At 38.1% G+C, this 21,963-nt stretch overlaps 1 protein-coding gene across 8 annotated transcripts in view; it reads right to left on the reverse strand.

Moving 5' to 3' along the window:
• Positions 1-1,468: 1,468 nt before the first annotated feature.
• Positions 1,469-21,963, reverse strand: part of LOC134288031 (protein hu-li tai shao) — a 53,847-nt gene continuing 33,352 nt past the window's right edge. For 4 of the 8 annotated variants that reach the window (XM_062851656.1, XM_062851654.1, XM_062851655.1 and 1 more), the window contains 5 exons: positions 17,530-17,815; positions 17,352-17,462; positions 17,216-17,293; positions 5,327-5,394; positions 1,469-4,482 (listed from right to left, as the gene is read on the reverse strand). In XM_062851656.1, coding sequence (XP_062707640.1) covers positions 4,375-4,482; positions 5,327-5,394; positions 17,216-17,293; positions 17,352-17,462; positions 17,530-17,815 — 651 coding nt within the window. In that variant the 3' untranslated portion in view covers positions 1,469-4,374. Of the gene's footprint in view, positions 4,483-5,326; positions 5,395-5,485; positions 6,555-7,927; positions 8,642-16,979; positions 17,017-17,215; positions 17,294-17,351; positions 17,463-17,529; positions 17,816-21,963 lie in introns of those variants that run through there. The other 4 variants (XM_062851653.1, XM_062851651.1, XM_062851652.1 and 1 more) reach the window with 2 other exon arrangements.

Genomic DNA, 21,963 nt, shown 5'->3' on the forward strand with positions numbered 1-21,963 from the left:
AATTCAGTCGCAGGTTTAGTTGTTTCTAATCTCCAAATAAATTGTAAAACACAAAAATGTCCCAAACGCCAATGAACGCATGCTTTGATTTTATCATTCGTTAATGATTTATTCACACGTGATTGATAAAACCAAAGCATGCTTTCATTGGCGTTTGGAACATTTTTGTGTTTTACAATTTGTTTCGAGATTAGAAATAACTAAACCTGTGACTGAATTGCATCTATACTTTTCATGGTTCTTAAAACGTAGTATTTTATGAGCATAAATTTTGTACTAATTTACCCAAAATAGTAAACTTTAAACCCAATTTAGAAAAAATCATTAAATATCATGGCTGTGATTTTTTTTTTACATGAAAGCTAATGTATTTTTTATGTGATTGCCGATGAAAAAACTTGCCCGAACTTGCCCGACCGCAAGAACGTCCTATATACATTTTGAGTGATTTTCGGGAACTTTCTATATAAAATCAATGAATATTTTATTTTTTTCAACTAATTTCCTCGATATGTTTTATTTTAGTATTTTTCATTATAATAACTCGAAAACGGACATTAAATTTGTTTAAAAACGTATTTTAATGAAAAAAATCGATTTTAGGTAGGTATTTTATAAATCGGTCAATATCTCAAGAATAGTAGGCTTTGGAAATTTGACGTCTTCAGCAAACTTTTTCAGCATAAATAGCCGAACAACTTTGCCGAAGACACCATATCGCTAAAATGCAATATGGCCAAAATGACTTATAGGACTTTTATGCGAATAACGCAAGAAAAATAACCTACCGCTCAGAATATCGACCATGTCCATAGAAATATTTTCTCTGAAGACACCACATGAGGATCTCGACATCTCGACGAGCTAGAGGTTTTTTCCATGTATTTTCAATCCTGCCCCAGTGTGGGGTGTTTGCAGTTCAGAAGGAATTTCTCAGCCTATTTTGATGCATGGGAAATACCTTGCCTGAATCGTTCAAGAAACCGTTTTTTCTTTGATCGCAGTACGCAGTTGTGAAGAAATGACAGTTCAAATGGCAGTCACCGTTGAAAATTTCTGCCAGGAATCGCTCAAGGCTTCTTGAGCGATTCCTTTCAAACACGAAACTGGGCTTAAGGCATTATTGTCAACATCGATTGACGTGTTTAAATTGGACCGGAAAAAAATTACAGCACATTGATTTTCGAACTTTAAAATAATTTTCGAACTGTCAAATTTAATAAAAATTATGTTTAATATCCCAATTGAGACAGAGCCTAAATGCATCTTTTCTCGTAAATCTGGGTCCTGGCCCACTGTGCAATGGCCGACTTGAAATCCCACTCACGTTTTCAAGAGAATCAATTCGTAAGCAAATGCGCCTGATAAACAAATACAATTAGCTTCAATACTTTGTTCGTCAAATTGGATTGCTTGATGTTTAACCTTAAAGGAATGATGTGATATTTATAACATTCAATACCAAATGTAGGGTCAATCAGCATATTATCGCTTTATTTCATATTCATTGATTTTTTTTATTTACTTGAACACTTTGAAGCATGTAATCGAAGTTGTTTTACTCGTTGCAGAGAGGCAGATGTTTTATCCCGGTTTATGCTGATACAAATCTAAAAACTGCCTTTTTTGGATGGAAACTGATGCTGTCCTCTACCTGTCGTCTCGAATCTCACACTAGTTTCGAATGTCATGTCACTTCATGCATTTTATGTATATTTAGTCGCATAGGGGCAGCATGTCTCTTATATGTATTATTAATGTTTCTTTAGATTTCTGTTTTCCTTCGTTAATGAACACTGGTAGACTGTGGGACATGAGCATCTTTGCGTACAAAAAGCAACGTAATGGAGCCGCTTAAAAAAACAAGCGATGTAAAAGCCGTGATGCGTGTGATTTGTATAAGAGTCATTCTGCGTGTCAGTGTCGCTGTTTGCAATACACTATTTAAATTAATCACTTGTAACTACGTATGTATGCATTTTTACGTAATTTCGATCAAACTATGATAACCTAATGAAACGAATGACTTAGGGCTACATAATAACAGGTTGTTATCCAAATTTTAATGTCTAATGTGACGTTTTATTCGTTTTTTTTTTTAATAAATTTCCAAATTACATTCAGTTTTGAAAGTTAGACATTGTTGAATAGAGAACAATTGTTCATTATAAACGTATATTCAGGGTAGAATAAACAAATACACTCGATCCTTTTTTGCACGGGGCAAATTTTAGTCATAACTTAGTCAGTTTTTAACTGATTCAAATGAAAATTTGTACACTGTGAGACACGGTTAGTACTATACGTATACGAAAAATCAACTCAACAGGTTCAAAATTGACTAGTTATGGAAGAAAAACGACCCGTGCGAAAAAGAATCGGGTGTAGATATGACCCGAACATGAAAAACAACTGCATAAATTTATGATGCAGGAAGCGATAAAAACTCCGTTGTGTGTGTTCTATCAATCTTCTATTAGCCACGAGTACTGTCTGTGCTAAATATTATACATACAGGTGGCCAAAATATTTGGGATAGGCAACTCTTTCTTCGCTCAAAAAAATCAACATGCTGTAACTTTTCATTGAGTGCATCAAAAATTCTCAAATTTTGGCTGTTTGTCAAACTATCATATGTGCATCATTGGTACAAATTTGAGCTTGAATGGTTAATCTTTAGCGAAGCTAGAACCGTTCTCGTAAAACACTATTTTAGAGAACTTATTTTTGAACTGCTATATCTCGGAAACCAGTGAACCGAATTAAATAATTTTTTGAACGTTTATCAACAAAATACTAATGCTTAAAAAGACTTCAAAACATAGGTACTTTCAAAACGTTGAAAAAAGTTGTAATGGATTGACACTTTTTGGATTTTTCTCGAAAAATCGTATTTTTTTTACATCAATGTGATTAATTTTTAGTTTCGATCCAAAGATTTTCTACTTCTGTTCTCAAAATATCTATAATAAGTTATATTTAGAGCCAATTTGGATTGAAGGAAGAACACATTTAGCATTTTTTGTGTGATATTGTAAATTTGAGTTATTTTCCTCTATATGAGTGAAAATGTCAAACCACTATAACTTTATTCGTCGTCAGAAAATATTAAATTATATAACGTCGAATTGATTATCAATATGTATATTGTTGATAAACGTTTAAAATTTCATTCAATTCGGATCACTGGTTTCCGAGATATGGCAGTTAAAAAATTAGTTACCTAAAAATAGTATTTCATGAGAACGGTTCTAGCTTGGTAAAGGATTAACCAATCGAGCCCAAATATTAACCAGTGATGCACATATAATAGGTTGACAAGCAGTCAAAATTTGAGAATTTTTGATGCACTTTACTGTCCCCACTCGCATAACAGTCCCATCTTTGCTGGGATTCCTATCCATATGGGACAGTTATGCGAGTGGGTGCAGTTTATAAAAAGTTACAGCATGTTGAACTTTTTTGTGAGAGAAAAAAAGTTGCCTATTCCAAACATTTTGACCACCCTCTGTATTTAAGAAACCAATTTTTGATGTTAATTGACAACAATACACGATTAGCTTGGATGAATAAAAAATACCTTTTTAACTTTGCAAATATCACGAAATGTGAAGAACAACCTGAATCTGTGCTTATTTTGTATTTTTATGCAAACAGCGGTACGGCTCCAGCTAGAATGACTCTTGTATGATTTTTCATGATCGAGTGATAAACAGCGACAGTGCCTTACTATATTCAACGTCGTTCAACATCAGCTGCAACTGCAAAATGACGCATTTTTCCGTTTTTTTTTATATGTAAAGATAATAAATAAACAATAATTTTCAAATAGGTAACCCAAAAATATATGCGCAATTTAGCTTCACTTTCACATTTTATTTCTAATCATCTAGTCGCTTCAACATCGTTTTCCGCTTAATATTCCTCTCTTTTATAATTATAATCAAGCTGGATTTCTAACTTTGTTCTAACTTGCGTGGTTGTCACATACCTACCAACAAAATGCACTTGATTGATGTTTGTGGCAAAAAGATTTACAATAACATTCATCTCCTACATCTAATGAGGGGAGTTACATCTTTTTTCGTGATCCGAATTCATTCTTTCTTCATCATACGACGTGACGTGACTGCTTCAGCAAATGCTTTTATTGTGCCCGCGTGCCTTATTAGAGTGTTTACCGCTACTAATAGGAATATCGCTTTATCTCAAAGTGACATATTTTTATAATAAAGATTTTCCTTTATATGCGGATACTTTTACCGTATTTTTTCGTTCTTTACTTTATGTTTCAGGAAAAAGACATAATATAGTTTAATCAAAATTGTTTTTTTTTGTAAAAAAATCGTCGCTGAGTGCTGTTTATGTTGTGATTTAGGCCTCGATTCGCTTCTTGTCCTTCTTCTTCTTCAAAAATGAAGGTGTCCGTAAGCCCTTCTTCTTCTTTTTATCCTTCTTGGGAGAACCTTCGGTAGACACATCCTGGTAAAAACAGTGACAAGAGTAATTAGTTTAACAGTATATACAAATACAAGATCGCACGTAAAATTTTAATGTTGTTTTAATTTTTGACCAATTTAAAGAGCAGCTCGTATAGCGTCATAGTGCCATTAGTAATCCTTCGGTTTTTATATTCATTAGTCCCTTGTTTGGAGTATAATGGGGGCAGAAGCCCCCTGTTGAATAGTAGGAAAAAATTAAACAATCTGAGCCTACCCACGCTTTTTTATCATTTCCTTGCAGAAAGGGAGAATTCACCCATTTCAGCCCATTACTACCAATCTAGTACTTCACTGATTCCGTTCTATTGGAAGAAAACCCCTATGAACCAGATTAGGAATATCTTCATGGTTCTTTATCTGTCGATAGAGTTCGCCATCGTTTCATATCGATCGACACTGAAAATCTTTCCCTGGTTAACCGGGACTCAAGTGAACAGTCAGCACTACGGATCACGAGAGGCCTGTGCCAACTACTTTTGTTAGAGCGCTTTTAATCTTCCGGCAGTTACGCGGTTGGCCACCCCCAGCAGCACCACGCTAATGCTGAGTACAAAAAGCGAGTTTTTTCAACGTGTTGTACAAAATACAACAGCGCGATCGCTCGATCGAATTTTAGCCTTACACTTTGTAAATCAGTAAAAAAAACACACATTAGCCTCCGGCTCCGGGAGTTCAGTCCAGTTAGCAAGCGGTGCTCGCTAACTGAACTGTCGTCAAAACCCAGTTATCGAGCTGTAGTCGTTAAAAGTCTTGGAAGGAAATGGTTAAAAACATGGAAAGTAGAGTCTTATCTATTATGGGATAAATAAAAATACAATCATTACCTCTTTGCTGCTGTGTGAAAACGTGCTCATATGAGTATCCGAGTGGTCACCATTTTGTACATGTTCACCTACAATACAAGTAATTAATTTTTAACTGCTCAGAATCAATTAATTGTTTATTTTTCAAATCTTAGTGTTCTTATATTTTATCGAAATAAATGTGTGGAATGTTAACTTTTATTGTGTGTCAATTCGTGAAAAAGCAATCCATTACGGGACAAAACAATTCTTATGAGACAAACACTAGAGTATTAAGATCATTTTTCAAGCAAAGTGTAGTGCAAGCAAATTTCACTTATACAAGAAAGCAATCAAGCAAGTAAAAAGAACAAATGTAAATGTTTGAATGTCGTTCGTATATAACATTGTTAGTGATCTCCCTCTGCCATCGACGGTGTTCCACCGTTGACTCGTCGACAGTCTTCTGCTGCTTGCAAACTCATTATCTCGGAGCGATTCAGCCAAACTGTATCGATTTCGTCTTGTAGTTGTACGATTTCGACCACGTCATTTTTGATTTTCTTCAACGTATCGCCCATTTTAGTGATACATTCCGATTGATCCTCGCACATCTTCTTCAGGAGCTCGGATTTCTCCACTGAATGAGCTGTTGTGTCAGGAGCAGTTGAATCATCATTTTCATCATCCGTACTGAACTGCAGACTCCGCCGTTTTAGCTGCTTGCGATTTCTGCGAACTGTTTTTACGACTTTGATCGTGGATGGTGTCATTCTTTGAGCAGTAAGTTCGGACGATTTTATAGAGAATTTGCTGTTCGATCTATGGCTGCTGGACAAAGTTTGCTTGGACGTCACCTTTTGAATGTTTTCCAAGACAAAATTGCGATTGCGTCGATTTTTGGCCGTTTTTAGAGAAGATGAGCGTTCCAGTACTTGATTTTCTTCGCATGGAAAGGTGGTTTGTGTTTCAGCTTCATGATTAGTTTTCTCTGAATCGTCCTTGTCGTTCGGAACTTCGTCCGTTTGTGTGGCACACGAGGCTTTCGGCGAATCTGTGTCTATGCTTTCGTAATCTTTGCGATTCAGAATTTGTTCTCCGATTTTGTGATACAACACAGGCACAGTTCCGTAGCGTCTGGAATGGTTGTCGATTTTTTCCAAAATTCGGAGATCCGTTGCATCCCACTTGGATGAAGCGGCCTCATCGCTGAACAGCTCACGAGTGCGGTTGAGGAAGGAACTCTCACTGCGCACCTCGGCAATTTCGACTGTAAAATATGAAATTTGTTTACTTTGAATTGTTAATGTGGTCTTTTAAACCTGGGATAATGTTTCTTCAAAAGACAAATAGGAAGTAGAAACCACGTGGTCATGAGGGGGGGGGGGGGGGAGGGGGGGGGGGGGTATCGGCTAATGAGAATTTTGTATGGACGAATAAAAATTTTTGTATGGACTAATGACCACGCGGGGGGGGGGGTTGAGAAGTCCCAAAAAAATGACCACGTGGTTTATGGACAGCCCCAAAGATATTGATACAGGAGACTCTCTGGGATATTAGCAGAGCCAAGTAAAATTCTTGAGCTAATCTCTAGCTATTTTCCTATTTCTTATTATTTTTTTTTAGAATTCCAGATGTGAAGGCCGGCTTAAATCCCATGGAAAATATATGGTGGAGTTCATAAAAGAAATCTTCGTAGAATCGCTCTCTGGAAATTCGAAGACCATTTAAGACAGCGAACTACAAATATGGTGAATATTGTTATACCAATGAAATTTTCGAAGCACATGGAAAAAGGTGAAACACAATGTGAAGTTGTTCAAAATAATAGCGATGCAAATAAATTGATTTGTAGTTTAACCTTGAAGTAGAAAGAAATATTTTCGCACGATTCAAACAGTTTCCACCTATGGAACAATCCTGCCTAATAAAAAAAATAACACAAAAATGCCATTATTTTGAACAATTTCACACAGTGTTTAACATTTTTCCACGAGCATCGATATTTTTTTTTAATTTTTCTGTACCGTGACATGTATTGATACCGTGACTTTAGAAATGCTCTTTATTTCAGACAGCCCCGTAAAAATGAATTTAAAAGTGTTTTTTTTTTTCATTTTTGCTTATTGTATATGTTATGTATGATGAATATGATTAGTTGATTTCTATATGTTTAAGCCTTGGTTTAAATCAAAATGATAAAACATAACATTATACCGTATATGTGACTCGCATCATGGGTGGTTCTTTGAATCGTCCGCCCTAAATCAAACCTACTAAGTTCATAATTAAATGTTGAACAAAACACTCATGGAATAACTTAAGGTTAACAAATACCTGTTCCAGGGAAAATTTTTCCAATTTTTTGGTTTTTTAGGTCCCTTGAGAGACTCCTTAGCTTATAGACATGGACATTAAATTTTGACATGATCTAGTACTGGCTAAAATCATGATTTCCCAATGTAGAACTTACAAAATTTCCATTTTTTTGCCAAATAAGGGACGGCCTAATATGCATCCTATAGTATGTAATATTTTTATGCCAATTTTAATGGGGCTTAGAAATTCCACCCTTTCCGTTTGACGAATACATTGCAACTACCGAAAATACCACAGGTCATTCTATCCAACTTTAATAATTACCTGTTGCAGTAAACACACTCTCCGGGGTATGTGGCCTTGAGTAATGCATGTTTCCAAGTTTCTCAAGAAAACTACTTCCGTCTTCGTCGTTCCTGGTTCGCACATCACGCAGTCGCGCTTCGCATACCTCTGAGATGCGCCCAAAGTTTCCGTTGCTACTGGTGCAGTCTGAATCATCCAGCCGCTCAAAATCGATTTCTAAATCGTTGTAGTACCGCTGTCGAGCGGTAAGATATGGTGGCGACTGCTCGAAGTCCAGCTTCTTCTTGATGATACGCTTAAGACTGGTGTTCGACATGTACAGATACCGCTCTGTACCAAACACATTACTTAGCGAAGTCGAACAGCTGCGACCCAAGTATGACGGCGACATGCTTGGAATGTGGAAATGTGTAACAATCGGAATTTTTCTCGGTGATCGAAAACCGAAAAATGAGTTGGTGCGATAAGGTTGCGAAGCCTCGTACGTTGTCAGGTACAGGAATGATTGGGTTGGAAAAACTGTTCTCGACTGCAATAAAGCCGGTTCGGAGAAGTCGGGTGTTTCGATCGACCATCCGCTTGTGTTGTTCTGATGAGACACACTGCTGTTTGACGCGGCACTCACATTGAAAAGATCGATAATCGAAGAGTCAAACGAGCGTTGAGTGTCATTTAGTCCTTTGACGAAACAGCCGTAGATGTCATTCTCGTTGGCACTGACATTTTCTAGGTCTAGATTTGCGAAAAGGTGTTAGTGAAAATGATAACAAAGGTACACATGCAATAACATTCGCACAAACAACATTTACCATTTGCAACAAGAAAAAAAGCCTGCATTTTTATTTTGAGTAGCCACATGATTAATTTAAATATTTTGATACTATCAGAATGCGGTCCATACGAACAAAATTGATTGGAATGAAAAAGTGCAACTGTGAACATCGTCGTTTGGCTTCACCTTATGCCAAAACTAAGTTGAGTGTTTGATGCGATTAACGTATGTGAATATAAAGCCATTCAGCGTGTAATGCTTTGTTTTTTTTTCTCTTTGCAAATGCTTTCTACTTCTACACAAATAAAATATAATAAAATTACAAATAACAAATAATATATTAAAAACAAAGTAAAATGCTACATAATTAAAAAGGATAACTAAACATGTGTTTTTTTTTTTGCATTTCTTAACTACTAGGTATTACTCTGAGGCGAAACTCTCAAACATATTATTTGTCTTTATGTTACCTCAACGGTTGTTACCTTAACCACAGACAAACAGACGTAACACTTGCGAAATTTCCATCGACCACGCTTTTAACGATCATTTTAAATTTTCATAGTTGTGGCTTTCCCAACCAGAGGTGCGCGCATTGTTTTCCTATGCGTTTGACGTTTCACACTAGCGCCTTCTGTTGACGATATTGCACAACACAGTGATTCGTGCAACTTTTCCACCAGGTGATGGTAGTGTGCCCTGGGCGATGGATTTCAATGAAAATCGTTCAAGGTGTTACGTCTGTTTGTCTATGCCCTAACCCTTTATAAGGCCGAGAAAACGAGGTGTCAACGCATACTATTATGTAAATGAGTATATGCATAATTACATGTACAAAACCATTTTTGTGTAAAAGAAACACTCTAAAATTTAGGTGGCAATAAAGTTTGCCAGTTTAGCTCAAAAACACTGGTGGCAATATTAGCCTGTGCATGCCGGCAGGATCGACATACGAATGACACTAATGAGTGGAGATTTTTTGCCAACCATTTAAAGCCTTCAACAGTGTTCGACATTCGATGAGAAAATCTTATTGCTGGAGCAACATTTGAAAAGGGCATACAAGCATTGGTAAACAATGACTTCACACGTCGCTCCTGAGCCCCCCTCAGCTTTTTCTCAAAAACTAAGACCGTTATCAGATAGAGCAAACATTGATCTTTCGGATAACAGTGTTCGTTTGCGTGGGCGGGCTGCTGTTATGCCCTACGGAACGTTTTAGAAAAAAGACACAAGACCTCTTGGGCCCTTTTCAAATGTTGCTCCAGATTGGAGCTTTTCCCATTGAACCCTCATTGGCTGAAATTCAATTCAACCGTTATTTTGAAATTAAAAATAGGGGACCCCGGATTTCTAGAAGAATTCATTGTTGAGTTGTTAACGAAAATAAAGTACAAAATTCGCAAACGTCGATTTTAAATGTCATATACTTTACGAAAATGCCGTTAAATGAGCGGTGAATGGCGACCTCACGGTATATCTTGTCGTTAAATAGGGTATGTGTGCTATCAGTAATCTCACGCTCCTATATTCATCCTATTCGAAAACAAGCGATTACGGCACCGATTGATTCCGTTTTTTTTGTTTTCATGGGTGCTCACTTCCAACAAAAAATACAACAATAAGAAACAAAACAAACAGCGCTGCAATCCTTTGTTTTTCGTAGGATGAAAATGGGAGCCACATGCTTAATAAGGGAACCAATTCCCTAAATGCAAAACTACAAACTACCTAGAAAGTGAGCACGCATGAAAACAAAAAGAACGGAATCAATCGGTGCCGTAATCGCTTGTTTTCGAAAAGGATGAATATGAGCGTGAGATTACTGATGGCACTCATACCCTATTTGCTAAAAATTTGAGGTTGCGATTTTTTGCGTTATGTGAGATTATTATAATCTGAAAATTAAAATCAAATTAAAATAACGGTTGAATCGAATTTCAGTCAATAAGGGGTCCAAGCATGAGCATGAGAATTGGTGACCGTACACTTCGTAGTTGCTACTCCGTGAATGACTAGAGCTAGCGGAATTGCTCAGAGAACCAATAGATGGGGCTTGGGATTTAGCACACCTTCTTTGTACACGTTCCGAGAACTCAAATTTTAATAGGTCAGTAACGGCGCCGGCCACGTTCTTACGATCAACCGGGGAAGGGAAGGAATGTTAGTTGGACAACCGTTGCTACTAGAGGTTGTATATGTTGTGATGAGCAATATTTTTCAGTGTACATATACTAATGAGCCACCCTAACAGCTACCATGCGAGAGAAGTAGGAGACAGAAGAAGAAAGCATTGAATTCCCAAACGCAGTGTGCGTTCAGTTAGTGGGCTTCGTGGCCGTGCGGTTAGCGGCGTTAGTCGCCTAGGCATTTCGTAAGCCTCGGGTGCGGGTTCGATTCCCACGCCAGTCGGAGAAAACTTTTCGTCAAACGGAAAATTCTCGTGTTAGTGAAATTTTCAGTCTGTGCAGCCTGAGGCTGAAGACGGTGTAGTGTATTTTTTTTTTTAAAGTTCACCACTAACTCGTAGTCAATAAAGGACGTGTTTGATCGTACGTGCGTTGCTTTAATCTTTCCAATCACGTTACGCAAGTTCCCGAAAGTCCCTCGGTCTTGGTCCGGTTCTTTGTGTCCGCCGGTTGGGAACTTCTCCGCTGCATATCGTTGGGTACTCGGTCGGTTCGGTCCAACAGTATATACTACTGTGCCCTCCACAGTTATCACGGGAAGGAGTTGGAAGAGATTGGTAGTTACATAAATCAGGATTCACTTTGGTAAGCATTGCAATCTATGGAACCATGAGCGTACACAAAACATATATTCACAGAATTGTGCCACCTCACAGTTTGGAGGAATGGTGAGACCTTGAAAATGCTTAACAGGAATTTAGAGAAAGCATTATGAAACCAAAGATATCTTGCGTCACCTCGCAATTAAGAGAACTGGTGAACCAATATATAATGTTACTTGCTTTTGATACTATGGACACGAAATATTGAGACATAATTTTGTGCCGAAACCAATTGTGACTTATTAAGGAAAACAATACTGAAACAATTTGAAAAACAGAATACTGTGGCCAGCACCTTTCAGTGGCGGACTGTACAATAATGATTTGGGAGGAGGAAGTATTACCGGAGGAATGGATGGAAGGTATCGTGTGTCCCATCTACAAAAAGGGCGACAAGTTGGATTGCGGGAACTACCGCACGATCACACTACTGAGCGTAACCTACAAGATACTCTCTCAAATTTTATGCCGCCGTCTATTACCGATTGCAAGAAAGTTCGTGGGGCAATATCAGGCTAGATTCATGGGTGAACGCGCTACAACGGACCAGATGTTCGCCATCCGCCAGGTGTTGCAGAAATGCCGCGAATACAACGTGCCTACACATCACTTGTTCATCGATTTCAAATCGACGTATGATACAATCGATCGAGAACAGCTAGGGTAGATTATGCACGAATACGGATTCCCGGATAAACTGATACGATTGATGAGGGCGACGATGGATCAAGTGATGTGCGTAATTCGAGTATCAGGGAAACTCTCGAGTCCCTTGAATCCCGCAGAGGGTTACGGCAAGGTCATGGTCTTTCGTGTTTGCTGTTCAACATTGCCTTAGAGGATGTAATAGGACAGATCGGAGAAGTACTAGATTTGTAGTAATGAGCTGAATTTTATTGTGGTGAGAAGGTCAATTCTCCGTTTCTGCAATGAAATGGTTCAAAAAAACGTGGGTATTATGATTCCTAGCCTAGTTTGATGCTGTTTGAGCAAAACTTTGGGCAACAGTGTTGTTGTTTTCTCCATTTCTTGCAACATAGTTATCCAAAGTTTTGCTCAAACAGCATCAAATTAGGAAAGGAATCATAATACCCACGCTTTTTGCACCATTTCATTGCAGAAACGGAGAATTGACCTTCTCACCATACTAAAATTCAGCTCATTACTACAAATCTAGTACTACACCGAACGTGCCCCATTAGGAGAGCAGGGATAAACACGAGTGGAACGATTTTAACGAAGTCCGTTCAGCTGCTTGGTTTCGCTGATGGAATTGATATTATAGCTCGCAAATTTGAGACGATGGCGGAAACGTACATCCGACTAGAGAGTGAAGCCAGGCGAATCGGATTAGTCATTAATGTGTCGCAGACAAAGTACATGATGGCAAAGGGCTCCAGGGAGGAATGTCCGCGTCCGCTACCCCGAATTTATATCGACGGTGATGAAATCGAGGCGGTTGAAGAATTCGTGTACTTGGGTTGGTAAAAACACAAATTCTCAAATCTCATGGTTGAGTTGTTTCACGCGCGATTCTTGACTCGCCAAACTCACCGCCAAAAAAGTCATGCATGAGATGATTTGCGATTTCACTCATTGCTTTATTTCTTGGTGTTCTTATTATTTACATCAAAGCTTTTAGGATTATATACAGTGACCCCACACCGATGAATCTCCTTAATTTTGTACACTATTTATGAATCACCATGTTGATCAAATGGAGTGATCCATAAACTGTGGTCATTTTTGCCGATTCATAAATTGTGGGGTCACTGTAAACAAAACAAAAGCAAATCTAGCGTACAATAACATTGAATGCCGTTCAAATTGATTTGAATTCGTTTTACAAGCGAACGAGATTTCGGCGCTTGACTCGTGAGTGCGAGATTTTGCATGAAAATCTCGCGCATGAGAAAATGATTCAAAATCGTGCGCGATTTTGCTCACGCAGGAGCGGTTCATGAGTCTGCTTTGAGTGTGATTTTACCAACACTGGGGCTCACTGGTGACCTCCGACAAGGATACCAGCAGAGAAATTCAGAGGCGCATTGTGGCAGGAAATCGTGCTTACTTTGGACGCCGCAGAACTCTACGATCGAATAAAGTTCGCCGTAACACGAAGTTAACTATCTACTAAACGCTGATTAGACCGGTCGTCTTCTATGGGCACGAAACATGGACTCTACATGCAGAGGACCAACGCGCCCTTGGAGTTTTCGAACGGAAGGTGTTGCGTACCATCTAAGGTGGAGTGCAGAGGGAAGACGGGACTTGGAGCAGGCAAATGAACCACGAGCTGCATCAGCTGCTGAGAGAACCAACCATTGTCCATACCGTCCACTCCCGTTGGTTTGACCGCATCCAATCTGAACACTTTTTAATTTGACCCCCGTTAATCTGCACATCGTTCAAACTAAAAATAATTCAAACGTCATTCTGCTCATGGAACGGGATAAAACGGAACGCAGAATCAAAACAAAACAGCAAAAAGGGTTACCATCAGTATGTTTTTCGATGCCCACAGGGTAACTAGAAGTTCAAATTAAAAAATGAACCTCGTTGGTTTGCATGAGGTGTCGTTCAAACCAACGGGGCTAGACGGTACCGCGAAAATCGGGAAGCTACGGTGGGCGGGTCACGTCATCACGATGTCGGATAGCAACCCGGCTAAAATGGTTCTCGAGAGTCATCCGACCGGTACAAGAAGACGTGGAGCGCAGGGAGCTAGGTTGGTCGACCAAGTGGAGGACGATCTGCGGACGCTACGCAGAGTGCGGAACTGGAGACAACTACTATGTACAGCAGAGGCCACCCCGACCTTAGCCTGATCGGTAAGGTAAGTAAAATTTTCTCATCGAATGTCGAACACTGTCGAAAGCTTTAAATGGTCGACAAAAAAGCTCCACTACTTATTCATTAGTGTCATTTGTATGTCGATCCTGCCGGCATGCACAGGCTAATAGTTGCCACTGCCCGTTTGGCATACTTTTTTAGGTGGTTTATAGTTTCCACTACCAGTTGAGGCCACCAGCATTGGTCTGGTGGCGCTATTCTTGCCACTGCCCGTTTGGGGTACTTTTCTTCTCAAGACTGCGACAAACAGCCTGAAAAAAGATTTTGAAGTGGAGATATGCTAAACCCATAATATATACTGCGTAATTCAGCTCATTTAAACATGTCATTTGATTGATATTTCCTGAAATATTTACAAAATAATCGGTTTTACAATAAGTTTGAGCTTATTGTCTTCAAGCAGTCAAATTTTGCCATTTTTTAGTCGACAAACAGCTCCTAAATTGTAACTGAAGCTTAGTCCATGGCCAAAAAAAAAATACTATGCCTTGTTAATAACCATAGGTATGAGTGAACAGAAAAAGAATTACGATATAAGTTGTTATAAGGGTCTCCAGTTAGCCTAGTGGTTAAGGCTATGGATCGCCAATCCAGAGACGGCGGGTTCGATTTCCGGTCCGGTCGGGAAAATTTTCTCGACTCCCTGGGCATAGTGTATCATTGTACTTGCCTCACAATATACAAATTCATGCAATGGCAGGCAAAGAAATAACTGTGGAAGTGCTCAAAGAACACTAAGTTGAAGCGAGGCAGGCCAAGTTCAAGTTGGGGCGTAGAGCCATAAAGAAGAAGAAGTTGTTATCAAGCAAAAAAAATGTGAGTATCAATATAGGGCGACGTTGAGTACTATCAGCAGGTTTCTTCTCTTCGTCATGAGGGTTTTTGTCAGCCAAATTTCCTGAAACTTTGTCGTATAATTCAGATTGGTTGGGAAGGATTTGAGGCCAACTCTGAGTTTAACAGCTATAAAAAAAAACTCATGGCGAACAGGACAAAACTGTCGAAAATACACAATTTGCTTTTGTTGCCACTGCCTTATGAAGAGTTAAGGCTTAAGGGGTTGTATATGTTGAGGTCGGACAAAAAAAAAACATTTTTTTTGTTCTTTATAGGTTCTTAGGAATAATATGTCAAATTTTTATAGAGATCCAAGCAGTAGAAGCATAGATATAGCGTTTTGCACCTCGCTCCCTTACAGGCACGTAGCGTATATCTACTTGAAACATTAAGCGCGATTATCTCGGAAACAAAAACGTCGATGCGGCGACTACGATTGCGGAAACAGTTCTCAACCGATTCCAAAAAAATATATATATTTAATATTGTACTGTGTATGACGCAAAACGAGAAATGAAAAAAAAAACAAGATTAATCCACCTAGTGATGATAGTGACGTAAGTCGAATTGTTCCTGAATCCTGAGAATACTTTATTTAGAAGAGCAAGAATTGTATCAAAGCCATCATAAAATTTGGAAACTCCGACGTTGTGTTCAACGTTCAACGTATAGGCAGAGCAGAAAAGTATTTTGTTGTCTTACACATATTACACCAGCATCCAAAGCCGGTTCTGAAACACTACCGGTAGTCTCTAATGTGGTCTGAGTTTTCTTTATATTTGTCACCTTTCGGCGGGACACTCGAAACCGATTCTGAAACACTACAGAGAGTTTTAAATGATTACATTTATGTTAAGCTAAGCCACTCCCGGCGAAGCACCCAGAATTGGTTCAGGAACATTACGGATTGTCCCAAATATAGTCTGAGACGATTTTCTTATCAATCGTTCATTGGATAATCAAAAACGCTGCTATTTGATGTATCGCATGAAAAGATTTTGTTAAATTAATCATTTTACTACTTCCGGTCACCCGGAACCGCTTCCGGGACAGTACCGATTGTCCCAAATATGATCTGAAAATAGTTTCTTGCCAACTGTTCATCCAGTTTCCAAAAAAGCCACGAAGGGATACTTCCAGAATAGGGTGCTAATCTCTATGGCACCGTGGAAGGCGAGAGGAGCTCCAACATCACCGCAGGAGTACCTTAGGGCTCCATCGTACAAAATGATGCGAACCTTTCGCTCATGTTACTGTCTGACAAACGCGAATCGCTGAACAAGCTGTTATTCAGCTGTCATCGTACAAGAATCAAATATGATATGATGACGATGCTCCAGAAGTAAATTTTTGATACCATTTTCAGTCGTTTTACATCTTGTTTGAATCCAATCAATATCATTTTTTGATCTATAACAAAATATGCTATTATGTATTGGAATTATAAAATAAATAAAGGAGCGATACCATTGTCATATGCTATCACATGCTCCTAGGTTTTGCAAACGATATCGATAAACAAGCACTGGATTTTTTCGTAGAAGACGCGATGGAAAGCTTCATACTATATTTTCTCAACATGAACGTTTGATGAGGTAAACTTGCGATTCACAGCATTATGGTGGATATTCAGTGAAATCTGATAATGAATGATGATTACTATCATGTTAAAATATTGATGTGTTACACTAACTTGGATGAGCACTATGAAAAAATTGACATGTTTTACAAAGGTACTATTCTAGCCCTATTACTGAACGTTGCAATGGTCTAGTTTGTTGTTGTGCAGTAAGGTTGATTGAGGGGACTTGACTCACCATCGATCATTATGAAAATTCACTGTAATAAGTTGAACTTAAACATACACAGAAAATAGCATTGTAGTAGTATATAGAAAAAGAATACCAGTGTTAATGTAGAACTTGTGTTAATAAAAAAATAAAAGTTACTAAGCCAATTCAAAATTATAAAGATTCTATAGAACTACCAATTTGCTACGATGGGTTAACACAACCTACGAATGGAAAATAAATTTGAACCTTCTAACACTTACCGTCACTTAGTACAACTTCTGGCTGACTAGGCTTGGGAGCTTGCTTTGTCTCTATTCTAAGCACCTGATGTTCTGCGGCTGTCAAAATAGAGGTAATATTAGTCACCGCAATTAAAGTATACAAACGAATAGCTACCAGTGTCTTCAGGCTCTGACTGGCTGGGAGGACTCATGGTTTGGTTCTTGGTCTTTTCCGAAATTTGGAAAGAACTTAATGCCTCGGATTCGGAGAAATCTGTGTCGGTATCTGTGAATAATATAGGTAAACCATTATTCTATGAGAAGTGTTTTGATCACATATCAAGGACACTCACAGTCACCTTGTCGCTTCTTCTCGACGGTTTTCTTGTATTCATTCAGCTCATCGTCAGTAACGGAGTCGAACGGATTCTTAGCATACGGCGCTTTATATACTGTTGCGTTGTGTTGGTAGCCCCGCTGAATAATGCCCTTTGAGGCGGCACCCATGAGGACAACGTGATCACCAGTTGCAGATACGTTAGCATCTTTCAGTCGGTTTGCTTCATCCCAGGAAACACCTTCCAGAATGTGCGATTGTGGACCAGCAGAAATCTTATCTGCCCGTCGATAATCCTTGATCTGCGTTGATTTTTTCGTTTTCAATGAAGTTAATTACATTCAACCACAACCAACATCCCGAGCAAATGTGAACATTGAACGTTACGAGATTCACTTAGTCGCATGATTGAGAAATTTTACATGAAGTCCATTAAGGCGAAACTGGATCCATTTGAGTTGCATTATGAACATTATGCAACTCAAATGGGTTGCATTATGAAAAAAATCATTGCATAAAATTTTGTATGGAACTCGTTGCAAAACTCGATTTTTTCAGCACTCTTCGTATGTATCCAACTCGGCAAGCCTCGTTGGATAAATGTACGACTCGTGCTGAAAAAACTTTTTGCAACTCGTTACATAAATAACTAATAACACAAGTTACAACTTTTCTGAAGAAACTTAAGCTGTTAATACACAGGGTCAAATATTTGTCCGAAAATAAACCAATCTTCAAACATCTTGTTTGACTCGATCGAATGTTCATTACTGATGTTGTTTCTTGAGTTCTTTCCTTGACAAATATTTGACCCTGTGTACTTCAGACCTTAGACTCTTATTTTATTTTTTGCAAAATTACTTTTTCGATGTTACTTTTAGGTGGATTAATCACCAAACTCATTATGGCAAAATATGCGCGTTTGTTATCATATCAAAAAATTTCACCGAAAAACCGCGTTAATGAAAACCACGTGAATTGAAAAATCCGCGTGAATGAAAACAGCGTTAATCCAAAAATTCGCGTAAACCGCGTTAAATCAAAAATCCGCGTCAAAAACCTCGTAAATCAAAATCGCGTAATGAGTGTAACCTTATTTAACCCTTTTCTTCCCACGAATTTGAACGAGTATTTCTATGCCAAGAAAGCGTTTCCGAAAAAAAAAATGATTAAACAAAAGTTATTGCAAATTGGCCATTTTTTTCGAAATCAATAAGAAATAGGGGTAGGCGGGGCAATATGGACACCCTAAGGTTTCCAAAAATGTTAACTTTTCATGGCCGTCGTCAGGGGATTAACACAAAAGGCCGAAACCAGTATAACTACCACAAAAGGCCGAAACACGAAAGGCCGAATGTAATGAAAGGCCGAAGGTAACGAAAGGTCGAATGTAACAAAAGGCCGAATAACGGAAGACGCATATAAATCCGGTTTCCGTTTAGTTAAATACTCTATTAATTAAAAGAATGTTTGTAAGGGTTGTTTAAATATTTTTTTCAACTTCTCATCGTAATAGGCCATTTTACCTCACGCAAATCTGACAGGAAAAGGCCTACTTTCCCACACAAAATTAACAGTGCTGTAATGGTTCATTACAGCACTGGTTTGCGTTGCGTAATGAACCATTACAGCACTGTTTTCAGTTTTGATCAACTTATTGATGCTTTCTGGACGCAGGTTTGAAAAATTATGACAACTGCACAGCTGCACAGTATAACCTGCTATAATCAGACTTCCTTTATCATGACTATAAACATCAGTGTGCAGTCTGATGAAAAAGTTATGTTAAAAACTATCCTCAAGTGGTAATTTATGAAGTTGCAAAAAACGTTGTACGCAACTCGGTGCAGAACTCGATTTTTACAGCACTCATCGTAATTATCCAACTCGGCAAGCCTCGTTGGATAAATGTACGGCTTGTGCTGTAAAAATCATCATTCTGCACCTTGTTGCGTAAACTACTATTATAACCTCAAATTGAATAGTTAAAAAAAGCCCAACTCCTTCGTAAAATGCACATGAATGTGAATCATGCGGCGTAGCCTCATGGAGGATTGAGGAACTGAGGCGGTTGAAGGCCGCCGAAGTATCAGATATCCGATGCACCGCAATTGCATCGACTCACATCCTAGGAAAACAACAATTCCAATAGTATGTTAGGCATAATGCGAACAGAAGTTGTTATCTTTTTTTAATACCGGATTGGCCAGCTAACAAAAAATCCGGAAGATCGCCTGCCGGAGGCATAGCAAGAGCTCCTCAAATTAATCACATAAATTGTTCGTAAGTACCTACCGGATCTACGCGCATCTGAAAGAGAATTAAATTTTCTTTCCAAAAAGTGCTCGTTTGTTTGTCTACGATGCGGAATTCGATACGAAAAAGTGAAAAAAGTGCTCTTTGCCTATGCTGCGCCATGGCACTTTTTGGCGGAGTCACGTTTTTCGTAGGGTTCTCATTCCTGTCACCAGGTGCGGAGGGATTGTTAGCTTCCGTCAGATTTGCCTATAAGCTTATTATGCCATGTTATGTATAATTATCACTATTACATGTCACATTTGTAGACAACATTTCAAACTTCCAAAAAGATTTGAGTAAAATTAATTCATGTTGAACAATACACTACCCGTCATAAGTACGGACTCACAAAAAGTATTGCAACAATATTGCATCACCCTGACTCACCTCGATATCTCCAAAACCTGAGGACTTCAAAGATGCTGTCTCCAAGAAAGTTATTCAGAAGACCAAAAGCAACAACTTTTCTGAAGGCGGCATTTTTGTAGGTGTTCTGGTTTTAGAGATATCGATGTGAGTCAGGGTGATGCAATATTGTTACAATAATTTTTGTGAGTCCGTACTTATGACGGGTAGTGTATGTATTTGCATTTATTTATTTAAAAAGAAATATGTATGGTAAAAGTAATGGAAAAAAAAGGGTTAAGTAATAAAATGGCTACTTTTGTAATTCGGCCTTTCGTTACTTTCGGCCTTTCGTTACCTTCGGCCTTTCGTGCTTTCGGCCTTTCGTAGTAGTCCCGTCATCAGATATGCAGGGCAGAATGGACACCCCTATGGGACAGTATGGACTTTTGTGAATAGTTACATGTTTTATACATATAACAGTTTTCTGTAGCAAAACAGCTTTTCCGGATGAATAATACACAAAACTAGGTCAATTATGTGCAGTAAATTTCAATTCGTACTGTTTTGAATAAAGTTGTGTTTTTGTTCGCATGTAACACATCCCGAGCAGGGAATGAGAACAAACCTATAACAAATTGATAACTCATTTTGTTATTGATAACAAAATGAAATCAAAACAAGTTTTCGTTCCGAATTGTTTTTATTTAATATCAAATTGAGATATCATTTTGTTATCATTTCAAAAACTCAATGATAACAAAATTTGATTTCAAATATCCAAAATAGGTATAATGTGCTTTATTAACATTAATTATATTCACAAAATGCTTGTTTAATCTACCTGAGTATTGTACTTACATGTTGACACAGAATTTTTAATTTATGATTCTGGGTAATCAATAGCTTGGATTTAAATTGGCTTGAACTTTAATAAGTCTTTTTAGGGTGACTGGTTATTATTGGCAGGGTTGTTCTTTTCGTTGAGGGGTTTTTCATCGGCCAAATTACCTGAAACTTGGTCGTAAAGCTCAGCTTGGTTGGGAAAGATTTGAGATCAACGTTGAAATCAACAGTTTTCAAAAAACTTTCCATGACGAAAAGAACAAAACTGCCCAGAATACAAAAGTCCCCCTATAAGTTAATCAAAACAGTCTTAATCTAAACATATTGCCAAATATTTTGAAATTTGAACTATTCGCACTTTCGTAAGATAATAACGAGAGTTCCACAGTAGGGTGGGGCGGGGCAAGATGGGTCGCGGGGCAAGATGGGTCAGTGCCATTTTCGGGCGCATTACTCATGTTTTGATTATGTTAATAATTTTGTTAGATGACCAACATGAATATACAAAAGTTTAGGGCATTGATTGAAAAATTATTCACTCTCATTGAAAATAAAAAATAAAATGGTTTTTAGCCATTTTTCTTATGCGATACATTCCATATAATCTCCATATAAACGTCCGCGGGGCAAGATGGGTCACCTTCAACTTTGAACGTATTTTTGGAGCATTCAAAAGTTATTTATTTTTTATTACAAGACTACCTCATAAATGACTTCAATCAAGCGGAATAAACGCTCAAAATTATAACATAAAATTATGATAATTTTTTAGTAAAAACATCGATTTTCAAGTCGTCTCAGGACCACTCAAATCGTAAAGTTTTTTATATTCCAAATAAATTTATAAAATGTTTACTAGTAGCTCTTGTTTACTCAGTATGGATATGGAGCATATTTGAATGCGGAACAAATCTTATATTTTGACGTTTTTCGTTGAGAAAATGTTAATTACTTAAAAGGT

This window comes from Aedes albopictus, chromosome 2 (genome assembly GCF_035046485.1).
Source record: "Aedes albopictus strain Foshan chromosome 2, AalbF5, whole genome shotgun sequence".
NCBI classification, from domain to species: Eukaryota; Metazoa; Arthropoda; class Insecta; order Diptera; family Culicidae; genus Aedes; species Aedes albopictus.